Raw genomic sequence first — 14,525 nt, 5'->3', positions numbered from 1 at the left:
GCGTCCGTACCTGTGACAGAATTTTCCCTTTAACCCGCAACTTCCTGCAAGTCATCCAATGACAAACGAGCCCAATTAAAGCTAATTTACCCCAAAATGTGCAGTTAACCTCTATGGGCTAGGTGGGACGCTTGCGTCCCACCTACTCAACAGCCAGTGTAATCCCGTGGCGCGATATTCAAATACCTCAAAAATGCTAAAACTTCAATTTTTCAAACATATGACTATTTTACACCATTTTAAAGACAAGACTCTCATTAATCTAACCACACTGTCCGATTTCAAAAAGGCTTTACAACGAAAGCAAAACATTAGATTATGTCAGCAGAGTACCCAGCCAGAAATAATCAGACACCCATTTTTCAAGCTAGCATATAATGTCACAAAAACCCAGAAGACAGCTAAATGCAGCACTAACATTTGATGATCTTCATCAGATGACACACCTAGGACATTATGTTATACAATACATGCATGTTTTGTTCAATCAAGTTCATATTTATATCAAAAACCAGCTTTTTACATTAGCATGTGACGTTCAGAACTAGCATACCCACCGCAAACTTCCGGTGAATTTACTAAATTACTCACGATAAACGTTCACAAAAAACATAACAATTATTTTAAGAATTATAGATACAGAACTCCTTTGTGCAATCGAGGTGTCCGATTTTAAAATAGCTTTTCGGTGAAAGCACATTTTGCAATATTCTGAGTACATAGCCCAGCCATCACGGCTAGCTATTTAGACACCCACCAAGTTTAGCCCTGACCAAACTCCGATTTACTATTACAAAAGTTTGATTACCTTTGGTTTTCTTCGTCAGAATGCACTCCCAGGACTGCTACTTCAATAACAAATGTTGGTTTGGTCCAAAATAATCCATCGTTATATCCAAATAGCGGTGTTTTGTTCGTGCGTTCAAGACACTATCCGAAGTGTAAATAAGGGTCATGAGCATGGCGCATTTCGTGACAAAAAAATTCTAAATATTCCATTATCGTACTTCGAAGCATGTCAACCGCTATTTAAAATCCATTTTTATGCCATTTTTCTCGTAAAAAAGCGATAATATTCCGACCGGGAATCAGCGTTTAGGTAAAAAGACGAAAGAAAACAAAGCATGAGGTCGACTCGGGCACGCACCTGAGTCTCACAGTACTGTAACCAGCCACTACCCAAACGCACTACTTTTTTTCAGCCAGAGCCTGCAAAGCCACGATTCAGCTTTTTGCCGCCTTCTGAGAGCCCATGGGAGCCGTAGGAAGTGTCACGTAACAGCAGAGATCCTCTGTAATGGATAGAGATAATCAAGAAGGGCAAGAAATTGTCAGACAGGGCACTTCCTGCATGGAATCTTCTCAGGTTTTGGCCTGCCAAATGAGTTCTGTTATACTCACAGACACCATTCAAACAGTTTTAGAAACTTTGGAGTGTTTTCTATCCAAAGCTAATAATTATATGCATATTCTAGTTTCTGGGCAGGAGTAGTAATCAGATTAAATCGGGTACATTTTTTATCCGGCCGTGTAAATACTGCCCCCTAGCCCTAACAGGTTAAACAATACATGCATGTTTTGTTCAATCAAGTTCATATTTATATCAAAAACCAGCTTTTTACATTAGCATGTGACTAGCATGTGACTAGCATTCCGACCGAACACTGCCGGTGAATTTACTAAATTACTCACGATAAACGTTCACAAAAAACATAACAATTATTTTAAGAATTATAGATGCAGAACTCCTCTATGCACTCGATATGTCCGATTTTAAAATAGCTTTTCGGTGAAAGCACATTTTGCAATATTCTATGTAGATAGCCCGGCATCACAGGGCTAGCTATTTAGACACCCAGCAAGTTTAGCACTCACCAAAGTCAGATTTACTATAAGAAAAATGTTATTACCTTTGCTGTTCTTCATCAGAATGCACTCCCAGGACTTCTACTTCAATAACAAATGTTGGTTTGGTGCCAAATAATCCATTGTTATATCCAAATAGCGGCGTTTTGTTCGTGCGTTCAAGGCACTATCCGAAAGGGTAAATAAGGGTGACGAGCATGGCGCAATTCGTGACAAAAAAATTCTAAATATTCCATTACCGTACTTCGAAGCATGTCAACCGCTGTTTAAAATCAATTTTTATGCCATTTTTCTCGTAAAAAAGGGATAATATTCCGACCGGGAAATCGTTTTTTATTACAAAGAGAGTGAAAGTAAAAGCATGCTATCCCCTCATGCACGAGCCTCAGTCTAATGGCCCTCTGATAGAGCACTTGCCAAACGCGCTAATGTGTTTCAGCCTGGGGATGGAATTACATCGTTCAGCTTTTTCCCGCCTTCTGACAGCCCATGGGAGCCGTAGGAAGTGTCCCGTCATTCCAGAGATCCCCTGTATTTGTTAGAGATGATCAAGGAGGGCAAGAAATGGTCAGACAGGCCACTTCCTGTAAGGAATCTTCTCAGGTTTTGGCCTGCCAAATGAGTTCTGTTATACTCACAGACACCATTCAAAAAGTTTTAGAAACTTTAGGGTGTTTTCTATCCAAAGCCAATAATTATATGCATATTCTAGTTACTGGGCAGGAGTAGTAACCAGATTAAATCGGGTACGTTTTTTATCCGGCCGTGTCAATACTGCCCCCTAGCCCTAACAGATTAACTATTATACCGCCTAATGGCGTCACAGGAGTGTAGCTACAGACACACACACACACACACACACACACACACACACACACACACACACACACACACACACACACACACACACACACACACACACACACACAAACACAACACACAGAAGCACTAGGCTACACACACTACACACACACCAGCTCGACTCCTTATTACAATTCACAGCAAACATCATCATCCTTGAGGCCACTACGTGTGAGTATGTGTCACTAGACTACATTTTCTTGAGGAAAACCTGCATTGACGACATGCTCTCTTGGAGCGCATTAAGTATCAACTGCCATATCTCGAAGAGTGTGTTTGCTGCTTTGTCATACCACGGAAATTCTGCAGCCTCTTAAGTCATATTACAATCCCATTCAACATAAATGTATGCATATGCTAAATCTGCCTGTGAATAACATTGTTTTGTTTAATCCGAATTCAAACAGTTCAGATTAACCAATTTAATGTTCAGTTAACGCTTAATGCATTAATACATTATGTTATTCTGATAATCACACTGAATTGTTTTAAGGGTGGGAGTGGAAACCAACATCCACACAACACAATGGGCTACATACACTACACGATTCTCACAGATATGTGTTTTGAGTTCTCTGTTTGCCCTTATTCTACCATGGGGATAAGATACACACTTTTTAAATGTAACCTTTATTTAACTAGTCAAGTCAGTTAAGAACAAATTCTTATTTACAAATGATGGCCTACTGGGGAACAGTGGGTTAACTGCCTTGTACCATGTCAGCTCAGGGACTTGATCCAGCAACCTTTCGGTTACTGGCCCAACTCTCTAAGCACTAGGTTACCTGCCGCCACACACATACAGACGCTCAAGCGCGCTCGCACACACTAACACAGACGGACAGACAAGCGCACACACTAACACAGACGGACAGACAAGCGCGCACACACTAACACAGACAAGCGCGCACACACTAACACAGACAAGCGCGCACACACTAACACAGACAGACAAAGCGCACACACTAACACAGACAGACAGACAGACGGACAAGCGCGCACACACTAACACAGACAGACAGACAGACAGACAGACGGACAAGCGCGCACACACTAACACAGACAGACAGACAGACAGACAGACAGACAGACAGACAGACAGACAGACAGACAGACAGACAGACAGACAGACAGACAGACAGACAAGCACACACACACTAACACAGACGAACAGACAAGCGCGCACACACTAACACAGACGAACAGACAAGCGCGCACACACTAACACGGAAGGACAGACAAGCGCGCACATACTAACGCACATACAGACGAGCACACACATGCACAGATAGACAGACACACACACACGAACACACCCCTGTAAGGTTCTTCTTGACTTGTCACTTTGCAGGGACATTGCGGCCCGGAACTGCCTGCTGACCACCAAAGGACCGGGGAGAGTGGCCAAGATCGGGGACTTTGGAATGGCCAGGGACATTTATAGGTACTGCCATCATAAAAAATCTTTAAACCCAGCTACTATAAATGTATATGTGGACTGGGGTGGTCTGGCGGTCTGGGCCGTTGCCTCTGGAGCACATGTACAATATATTGCTGCCAGCATGAGTTGGAGTCTGGCCTGTTGCTACTTCAGCTCCATCTCTCCTAAGTTTCAACTCTATCTCTTTTCAAACATGACAAAATACCAAAGGAGTGGGACTGCCCCACTCCTTAAAAAAAAAAAATAATTGTCACGCCTGCTCCCGCTCGCCCTCTCTGGCGCTCGAGGGCTCCAGACTGCCCTTCATTACGCACACCTGTCACCATCATTACGCTCACCAGCGCTCAATGGACTCACCTGGACTCCTTCACCTTGTTGATTGCCCCATCTATATCTGTCTGTTCCTCAGTTGGTTCCCCATGGTTACCAACATAAATAGAGCAGTACAACTCAATATTTTGTTATACCCGTGGTATACAGTCTGATATACCATGGCTTTCAGCCAGTCTGGATTCAGGGCTCAAACCACCCCTTGGTAACCAGTTTAAGGGTCCTCAGGGGTTTGTGATATATGGCCAATATACCACGGCTAAGGGCTGTGTCCAGGATAAGTGTTGTACAAAAAATGCTACAATTTAATATATAATTCTATAGTAAACTGTGGTATACTGTAGAAAACTATACTACACACTGTAGTATCCCTCGCTCATCAGGAGTAGTACTTACTATGGAATGTTATAGTATACTTGGGCTTCTGAGTGGCGCAGCAGTCTAAGGCACTGCATCTCAGTGCTTGAGGTATCACTACAGACACCCTGGTTCGAATCCAGGCTGTATCACAACTGGCCATGATTGGGAGTCCCATAGGGCAGTGCACATTTGGCCCAGCGTCATCAGGGTTTGGCCGGTGTAGGCCGTCATTGTAACTAAGAATTTGTTCTTAACTGACTTGCCTAGTTAAATAAAGGTTAAACAAATACTGTGGAATACTATACTAAATAGTATTATGTGCAAAAAAACTCTGTAATAAATATTACAGTAAAGTCCACAAAAACATTACAGTCTGCAAAAACACTACACTTTAACTATAGTAAATACTACAGTATTTAGTTTGCACATTCCTCTCCCCCATATCGCAATTTGTGCCACCCATAAGTGAGAAACCATATATTGTGTTCCCTACAGGTTATAGAAAAGAGCCGACGTCCTAAACTATCCATTCAGACCCCAGTCCTACCTACCTACGAGTTATGGAAAATTTGCTCTTTCAGTATTTCTTTAGTAGGTTTCCTGAAGGAGAAAGCCTTCACTTCTATGTCAAGGATAATAAAACAAAAACGCTACAGTAAATAGTACAGTATAGTACAGTCTGCAAAAACACTACAGTAAATACTACAATATACTACAATCCGCAAAAACACTACATTAATTGCTATAGTATATATACATTTTATTTTACTACAGTATTTATACAATAATTAAATGTAAATACTACAGTATATTACAGTGAATACTACAGCATAGTCAGAAAAACACTACGTGAAAACTATGTCTGTTTGCCTATGTTTGTGTGAGTGTGTCTGCGTTTGTGCGCACATGCATTTGTGTGTGTGCGCACACCTTTGTATGTGTGTGTGTGTCTCTGTGTGTTAGATAACAATCCTAGGGGACTATACATTAGACTAGCTGGCTCTAATCACTGAAGTCGATTTTCAGTGTGTGGCACTAAGACTTCGCCCAGCCTGGAACCATGGTGCTGGGAAATTAGTGGTGGGGGTACCCTGTTATCTGACGCTCATGTATTTTCTTCTTCTCTCTCTGTGCTTCCTGATGTGAGACCCCCTGCTAAGAGCAATGTGCATCGCAAATGGTACCCTATTCCCTATAAAGTGCACTATTTTTGACTAGGGTGCTCAGAGCGCTAGTCAGAAGTAGTGCAATATGTAAGGAAAAGTGCCACTTGGGACGCATCTTCTGGTATCGGAGGTTGGGGTTAAGATTGAGAGGCTCACAGGGGAGTTGTGTGGTGGAGAGGGGAAGTGACGAGGCTTAATGTCAATGTTTTCTCTGGGAGCAGGGACACACACACACTGCCTTTCTCTATTTCTTGCTCTGCCTTAAAGACATCTGTACTGCATGGTCGAATAAAGGAGTCTGACAACGTTACTGTCGTTATAAATGTCCAATGTTTACATCCAGATTAGCATTTCATACATGGTACAAACTTGTGTCACATGTAATGATATCCCCATACACCCCACTTACAGTGGGGGAAAAAAGTATTTGATCCCCTGCTGATTTTGTACGTTTGCCCACTTACAAAGAAATGATCAGTCTATAATGTTAATGGTAGGTTTATTTGAACAGTGAGAGACTGAAAAACTACAAAAAAATCCAGAAAAATGCATGTCAAAAATTTTATAAAATGTTTTGCATTATAATGAGGGAAATAAGTATTTGACCCCTCTGCAAAACATGACTTAGTACTTGGTGGCAAAACCCTTGTTGGCAATCACAGAGGTCAGACGTTTCTTGTAGTTGGCCACCAGGTTTGCACACATCTCAGGAGGGATTTTGTCCCACTCCTCTTTGCAGATCTTCTCCAAGTCATTAAGGTTGAGGCTGACGTTTGGCAACTCGAACCTTCAGCTCCCTCCATAGATTTTCTATGGGATTAAGGTCAGGAGACTGGCTAGGCCACTCCAGGACCTTAATGTGCTTCTTCTTGAGCCACTCCTTTGTTGCCTTGGCCGTGTGTTTTGGGTCATTGTCATGCTGGAATACCCATCCACGACCCATTTTCAATGCCCTGGCTGAGGGAAGGAGGCTCTCATCCAAGATTTGACGGTACATGGCCCCGTCCATCGTCCCTTTGATGCGGTGAAGTTGTCCTGTCCCCTTAGCAGAAAAACACCCCCAAAGCATAATGTTTCCACCTCCATGTTTGACGGTGGAGATGGTGTTTTTGGGGTCATAGGCAGCAATCCTCCTCCTCCAAACACGGCGAGTTGAGTTGATGTCAAAGAGCTCCATTTTGGTCTCATCTGAACACAACACTTTCACCAGTTGTCCTCTGAGTCATTCAGATGTTCATTGGCAGACTTCAGATGGGCCTGTATATGTGCTTTCTTGAGCAGGGGGACCTTGCGGGCGCTGCAGGATTTCAGTCCTTCACGGCGTAGTGTGTTACCAATTGTTTTCTTGGTGACTATGGTCACAGCTGCCTTGAGATCATTGACAAGATCCTCCCGTGTAGTTCTGGGCTGATTCCTCACCGTTCTCATGATCATTCCAACTCCATGAGGTGAGATCTTGCATGGAGCCCCAGGCCGAGGGAGATTGACAGTTCTTTTGTGTTTCTTCCATTTGTGAATAATCGCACCAAATGTTGTCACCTTCTCACCAAGCTGCTTGGCGATGGTCTTGTAGCCCATTCCAGCCTTGTGTAGGTCTACAATCTTGTCCCTGACATCCTTGGAGAGCTCTTTGGTCTTGGCCATGGTGGAGAGTTTGGAATCTGATTGGTTGATGGCTTCTGTGGACAGGTGTCTTTTTTACAGGTAACATGCTGCGGTTAGGAGAACTCCCTTTAAGAGTGTGCTCCTAATCTCAGCTCGTTACCTGTATAAAAGACACCTGGGAGCCCGAAATCTTTCTGATTGAGAGGGGGTCAAATACTTATTTCCCTCATTAAAATGCAAATCAATTGATAACATTTTTGACATACGTTTTTCTGGATATTTTTGTTGTTATTCTGTCTCTCACTGTTCAAATAAACCTAACATTAAAATTATAGACTGATCCTTTCTTTGTCAGTGGGCAAACATACAAAATCAGCAGGGGATCAAATACTTTCCCCCCCCCACTGTATAGTGTACTAGTGCTGGTGTAACATTACCCATCTAAATCCCCCTTCCTTTAATTTGAAACAACAACGATGTTCAATGTTTCTCACAGCCCATTGTGACCCCCACCCGTTGTCTTATTGTTTAAGGCCCAAGAATTAACAAAGGACCATACTTGGGATTGGGCTTACCTGTCACTCTTAGGGCTGGATCTCCAGCTAAGAGAGCTGGCTCAGGTGAAACTGTTTCAGACACAGCTCAAGTATCAGGAGCAATGGGAACAAGTTCACTGTTTTCCCTTTCCCCTGCACTCTCCCCTTTTCCCCCACAGTTTTGTTATCAGGGTCCAGTTCTTGCCCCAATGGTGCCACACATAGTTTTTGCCTTCTGAGGTGAAAACATAACTGTTTTTGAGGGACTGCCACTCATGACAGCTAACCTGTCATGGCCACAGGTTGTCTGCATCCTGATAGTTTGTCCAGTTTCCAGTGAACTGAGCTGCCATGCAGTCATAGTACACATCTCCCTTCATTCTCTGTTGTGTCAGAGCCTCCTTCACCTGTGTCACCATCACTGGGCAAAGCATATTTTACATTTTTTGTCATTTAGCAGACATTCTTATCCAGAGCGACTTAAAGTAGTGAATGCATACATTTCATACATTTTTTTCTCCGTACTGGTCCCCCGTGGGAATCAAACCCACAACCCTGGCATTGCAAACACCATGCTCTACCAACTGAGCCACACAGGACCATATCTGTGGTCATGGGAAGCATTGTCCTACTCCTCCTAGAGAACAATCTCCGCGCAAGAGACTGCAAGCCTTCCCAGAAAAGGTTGAGCACACACAGCAGCATGGATATTTGATTGTCTGTGACACTCTGCCAATAACTGATTGGCTGAAGGCACAGCACGCTCCACCAACTCGTTAGAATGAGAATGCTCGTCCTGACTTTAAAATTCCATGTTGATGCAAAATCCTTGAAGGTCATACACACAAACGGGGTCACATTGTCTGTCATCAGACACTGGGGAACCCCATGGACAGTGAAGTGCCTCTTCAGTTTTCCAATCAGAGTGATGCTCATCATATCTGACAGGTATTCCAGTTCAAACTAGCCTGAAAAGTCCAGGACCAAATGGGGTTTAAGAGCACACCTCCCCCTCTATGTCAGCATTCATTGAGGGCCAGTACATAGTCTCCCTTGCTCTACATTTTGTTGCCTCGGCCCCTGGGTTCAGTTGGCCTGTGTAGAATTGTTGTAAAGATAGGGGGATCAACAGCCTTTGAAACCGCAATACGAGCCCATTCTGTACTGTAAACTCTTCTTTCATGGCATAGTAGGGGTGCTCGTTCTGGGGACATTCTAACGATTTTGGCCAGCAATTTAGAATGACTTCTCTGAGGCGCTGGCATGTGACAGTGTTGCAACTGCAGCCCTTAACTGCGGTTGCAACGAATAGAGTACAGAACCTGCACAGCAATGAAATCACAGAACTCCTCCATCTCCACCATAGGGAGGTGATGCCGTGACAGGGCGTCAGGCTACATACAGCTCCTTGCCTCTAAAAATCTAAATTATAGCGTTGAAGCTTCATAATTCCCTGCAGACGTGAGGATGCAGTGTGCAGAGCCTTCTGCAGGATCGTGATCAGAGGTTGGTGGTCCGTCTCCACCACTAGTGCTTTCCCCTATGTGAAATCATGAAACTTTTTACAGGTGAAAACAAAGGCTAACATCTCCTTCTCTATCTGAGCCTAACGTGTCTCCGTGGGCATCAGTGCTCTTGATGCAAACGCCACTGGCCTATATTTGTTGTAGACATACTACTCCGAGACCATGCTGGGACACAGATATCACCACTGGTTTGCCCACATCATAGTACTGGAGAACCGGCTGGCATGATAGCAGCTCTTTCAGTTTGGTGAAGGCAGCGTCAGGTTGCTCCTGCCAGCACAATTCAGTATCAATCAATTAATCAAATGTATTTATTAAGCCCTTCTTTCATCAGCTGATGTCACAAAGTGCTGTATAGAAACCCAGCCTAAAACCCCAAACAGCAAGCAATGCAGGTGAAAGAAGCACGGTGGCTAGGAAAAACTCCCTAGAAAGGCCAGAACCTAGGAAGAAACCTAGAAAGGAACCAGGCTATGAGGGGTGGCCAGTCCTCTTCTGGCTGTGCCAGGTGGAGATTATAACAGAACATGGCCAAGATGTTCAAATGTTCATAGATGACCAGCATGGTGAAATAATACTAATCACAGTGGTTGTCGAAGGTGCAACAGGTCAGCACCTCAGGAGTAAATGTCAGTTGGCTTTTCATAGCCGATCATTCAGAGTATCTCTACTGCTCCTGATGTCTCTAGAAAAGTACAAACTTCCGGCGCCGACAGAGATTGCCGCCTCGCTTCTCGTTCATAGGAAACTATGCAGTATTTTGTTTTTTTCTGTGTTATTTCTGACATTGTTACCCCAGGAAATCTTAGGTTTTATTACATACAGTCGGGAGGAACTATTGGATATAAGAGCAACGTCAACTCACCAACATTACGACCAGGAATACGACTTTCCTGAAGCGGAACCTTTGTTTGGTCCACCACCCAGGACAATGGATCGGATCCCAGCCGGCGACCCAAAACAACGGTGCCACAGAAGGGGCAGACGGAGTGGTCTTCTGGTCATGCTCCGAAAACGGGCACATCGCACACTGCGCTCGGACATACTACTCGCCAATGTCCAGTCTCTTGACAACAAGGTAGACGAAGTCCGAGTAAGGGTTGCCTTCCAGAGAGACATCAGAGATTGTAACGTTCTTTGTTTCACGGAAACATGGCTCACTCAGGATACGTCATCGGAGTCGGTACAGCCACCTGGTTTCTTCACGCATCGTGCCGACAGAAACAAACATCTCTCTGGTAAGAAGAGGGGCGGGGGTGTATGCCTTATGACGTGTGGCTCAGTTGGTAGAGCATGGTGTTTGCAACACCAGGGTTGTGGGTTCGATTCCCATGGGGGACCAGCATGGGAAAAAAAGTGATGAAATGTATGCATTCACTACTGTAAGTCGCTCTGGATAAGAGCATCTGCTAAATGACTAAAATGTAAAATATATGATTAACGAGACGTGGCATGATCATAACAACATACAGGAACTCTTGTCCTTTTGTTCACCTGACCTAGAATGCCTTACAATCAAATGCCGACCACATTATCTACCAAGAGAATTCTATTTGATCATAATCACAGTCGTATATATCCCCCCCCAAGCAGACACATCGACGGCCCGGAAAGAACTTAATTTGACTCTATGTAAACTGGAAACCACATATCCTGAGGCTGCATTTGTTGTAGCTGGGGATTTTAAGAAGGCTAATCTGAAAACAAGGCTCCCTAAATTTTATCAGGATATTGAATGCGCGACCAGGGATGGCAAAACCCTGGATCATTGTTATTCTAACTTCCACGACACATATAAAGCCATCCCTCGTCCTCCTTTCGGAAAATCTGACCACGACTCCATTTTGTTGCTCCCAGCCTATAGAGAGAAACTAAAACAGGAAGCACATGGGTTACAGTATTATTTCCAGCAACATCTCAAACCAATTTAGTGACTGACAGACAGGGTCTGATAGTGCTCCAGTTCTCCCTGACAGAATAATCAACAGAGGACTTGGATACCATATCAACTCCTATAGAAATGACACTACGGTTATTGTGGGTAACCTAATTGATGTTCCTTTAACTCTGCCTGAGTTTATACAAATTGTCATCTCCTACCATTCTGATAGATTGGAGACTGTCAGAAAATGTGGTTGTAATGTTAATAATTTGGTTCTTATTCTATTGGTTACCTTTAGGCAGATGCCCCACAGGCAGAGTGGCCCACACACATTTAATATGGGACTTTTAAATGTTAGAGCAATCACTAGTTAAACCTTTCTCATGAATGACCTCATTACTGAGCTCAAAGTTGATTGCATATTTCTCACTGAAACATGGCTGTCTTCAGGATGTAGTGCCACTCTTATTGAAGCCTCCTCCTGGACTACAACTTTTCATATTCTATCAAAAAAGGGTGGGAGGACAGCCTCTATATTTACTAATGCTGTCAGCTATAAGGACATTTCATTTGGCGACTTTGGGTCATGCTACACTATTTAAATGTCAGCCACCAGTGCTAGCTATAACCCTGTATAGGCCAACACTTTCTTTACTGATTTTTCTGAACTACTGTCTATTGTGCTTGAGAACTATGATAAAAACATTGTGTTGGGAGATTTTAATATTCATGTTGAATGTATTAATCTTTTGAGCTCTATGGACTATATCCAACATCTTTCTCGGCCCACCCATAACCGTTGCCATACTCTGGACCTGGTTATTACCAAGGGGCTTTCTATTGACATATCCTCTATTGTTGATGTTGCTTTATCTGATCACCACTGGGGATTTATTACTACCTTGTTACCCATAGCACAGGGTAATACTGAATACAGTATTAAGAAACACTGTCTTACATCTGAAGTTGCTACAGATTTTACTGAGTGTACGAACAATATGCCATCACCTACTCTGCCTTCCTCTTGTGATGATTTAGTTGATAACTTTAAAAGCAAATTAAGGGCAACCATTGATGCCATAGCTCCAGTAAAGTTGAAAAAGACCACATCCAAACGGAGACACCCTTGGATGAGTGAAGAAACAAATCAATTGAAGAGAAATTGGAGAAAGTGGAGAAAGTCAATGTTGCAGGTCCATTATGATATTCTGAGAGAGCAACTTGGCAAATATAACAAGACAATTAGAAATGCCAGACAGGCTCATTTTTCTAACTTGATCACTAATAATCAGAATAATTAGAGAGCTCTTCTCAACCATTAATGGCCTGATAAATCCATCAGCCCATCCCCCGGCTAGCCGAAGAAATCCATCAGATAATCCCTGGGCTTCAATACCTTTTATGTCAATTGGCCTGGACACTTTGCTGCCGACCAGAGCCCCGCCGATCCATCACGACTGGTCTGCCGACTTAACTTTCTGAAGGGGGTTTCAACAGGCTCCCCCGTTGCGACGTCCCCCTGAGGCCCATCTGCTAGCCTGCTCCTAGCCCCGGCCTGCTAGCTGTCTGAATCTCCGTGCCACCAGCTCGCCTAGCTACTCACTGGACCCTATGATTACTCGGCTACACATGCCTCTCCCTAATGTCTATATGCCTTGTCTATTGCTGTTTTGGTTAGTTATTATTGTCTTATTTCACTGTAGAGCCTCCAGCCTTGCTCAATATTCCTTAGCTTGCATTGTTGTTCCACCCCCCACACATGCGGTGACTGCACCTGGCTTAAATGGTACTTCGAGAGACAAAACCTCTCTCATCGTCACTCAATGCCTAGGCTTACCTCCACTGTACTCAATTCTTACCATACCCTGGTCTGTACATTATGCTTTGAATCTATCCTTCCGTGCTCAGAAACCTGCCCCCTTTACTCTCTGTTCCGAACGCACTAGACGACCAGTTCTTATAGCCTTTAGCCGTACTCATATCCTACTCCTCCTCTGATCCTCTGGTGATGTAGAGGTTAACCCAGGACCTGCAGCCCCCAGCATCACTCCTATTCCCCAGGCGCTTTCATTTGTTGACTTCTGTAACCGTAAAAGCATTTGTTTCATGCATGTTAACATTAGAAGTCTCATCCCTAAGTTTGTTTTATTCACTGCTTTAGCACACTCCGCCAACCCGGATGTCCTAGCCATGTCTGAATCCTGGCTTAGGAAGGCCACCAAAAACCCTGAAATTTCCGACAAGATAGAACTGCCAAAGGGGGCAGAGTTACAATCTACTGCAGAGATAGGCTGCAGAATTCTGTCCTACTATCCAGGTCTGTTCCCAAACAATTTGAATGTCTACTTTTAAAAATCCATCTCTCTAAAAACAAGTCTCACCGTTGCCGCTTGTTATAGACCCCCTTCAGCCCCCAGCTGTGCCCTGGACACCATATGTGAATTGATCGCCCCTGTCTATCTTCAGAGTTTGTACTGTTAGGTGACCTAAACTGGGACATGCTTAACAACCCAGCCATCCTACAATCTAAGCTAGATGCCCTCCATCTCACTCAAATTATCATGGAACCTACCAGGTACAACCCTAAATCCGTAACCATGGGCACCCTCAAAGATATCATCCTGACCAACTTGCCCTCTGAATACACTGTCTTCAACCAGGATCTCAGCGGTCACTGCCTCACTGCCTGCGTGCATAACGGGTCCACGGTCAAACGACCACCCCTCATCACTGTCAAACGCTCCCTAAAACACTTCAGTGAGCAGGCCTTTCTAACCGACCTGGCAAGGGTATCCTGGAAGGATATTGACCTCATCCCGTCAGTAAAGGATGCCTGGTTGCTATTCAAAGTGCTTTCTTCTCGATCTTAAATAAGCATGCCCATTCAAAAAATGTAGAACTAAGAACAGACATAGCCCATGTTTCACCCCAGACTTGACTGCCCTTGACCAG

At 43.9% G+C, this 14,525-nt stretch overlaps 1 protein-coding gene and 1 non-coding gene across 2 annotated transcripts in view; both read left to right on the top strand.

The window, feature by feature from the left end:
• The window catches only part of LOC106562017 (ALK tyrosine kinase receptor), a 182,588-nt gene that overhangs the window by 158,466 nt on the left and 9,597 nt on the right, over window positions 1-14,525 (top strand). The window contains exon 21 of the mRNA XM_045688931.2: window positions 4,079-4,171. Coding sequence (XP_045544887.2) covers window positions 4,079-4,171 — 93 coding nt within the window. The remainder of the gene's footprint in view (window positions 1-4,078; window positions 4,172-14,525) is intronic.
• LOC123725306 (U7 small nuclear RNA) lies at window positions 5,422-5,476 on the top strand. The gene has a single exon (XR_006757804.1). It is a non-coding gene; the product is annotated as a U7 small nuclear RNA (small nuclear RNA).

The sequence above is a fragment of the Salmo salar genome, chromosome 11 (genome assembly GCF_965601325.2).
Source record: "Salmo salar chromosome 11, fSalSal1, whole genome shotgun sequence".
Taxonomy (NCBI): Eukaryota; Metazoa; Chordata; class Actinopteri; order Salmoniformes; family Salmonidae; genus Salmo; species Salmo salar.
This window is presented reverse-complemented; position numbering and strand designations above follow the sequence as displayed.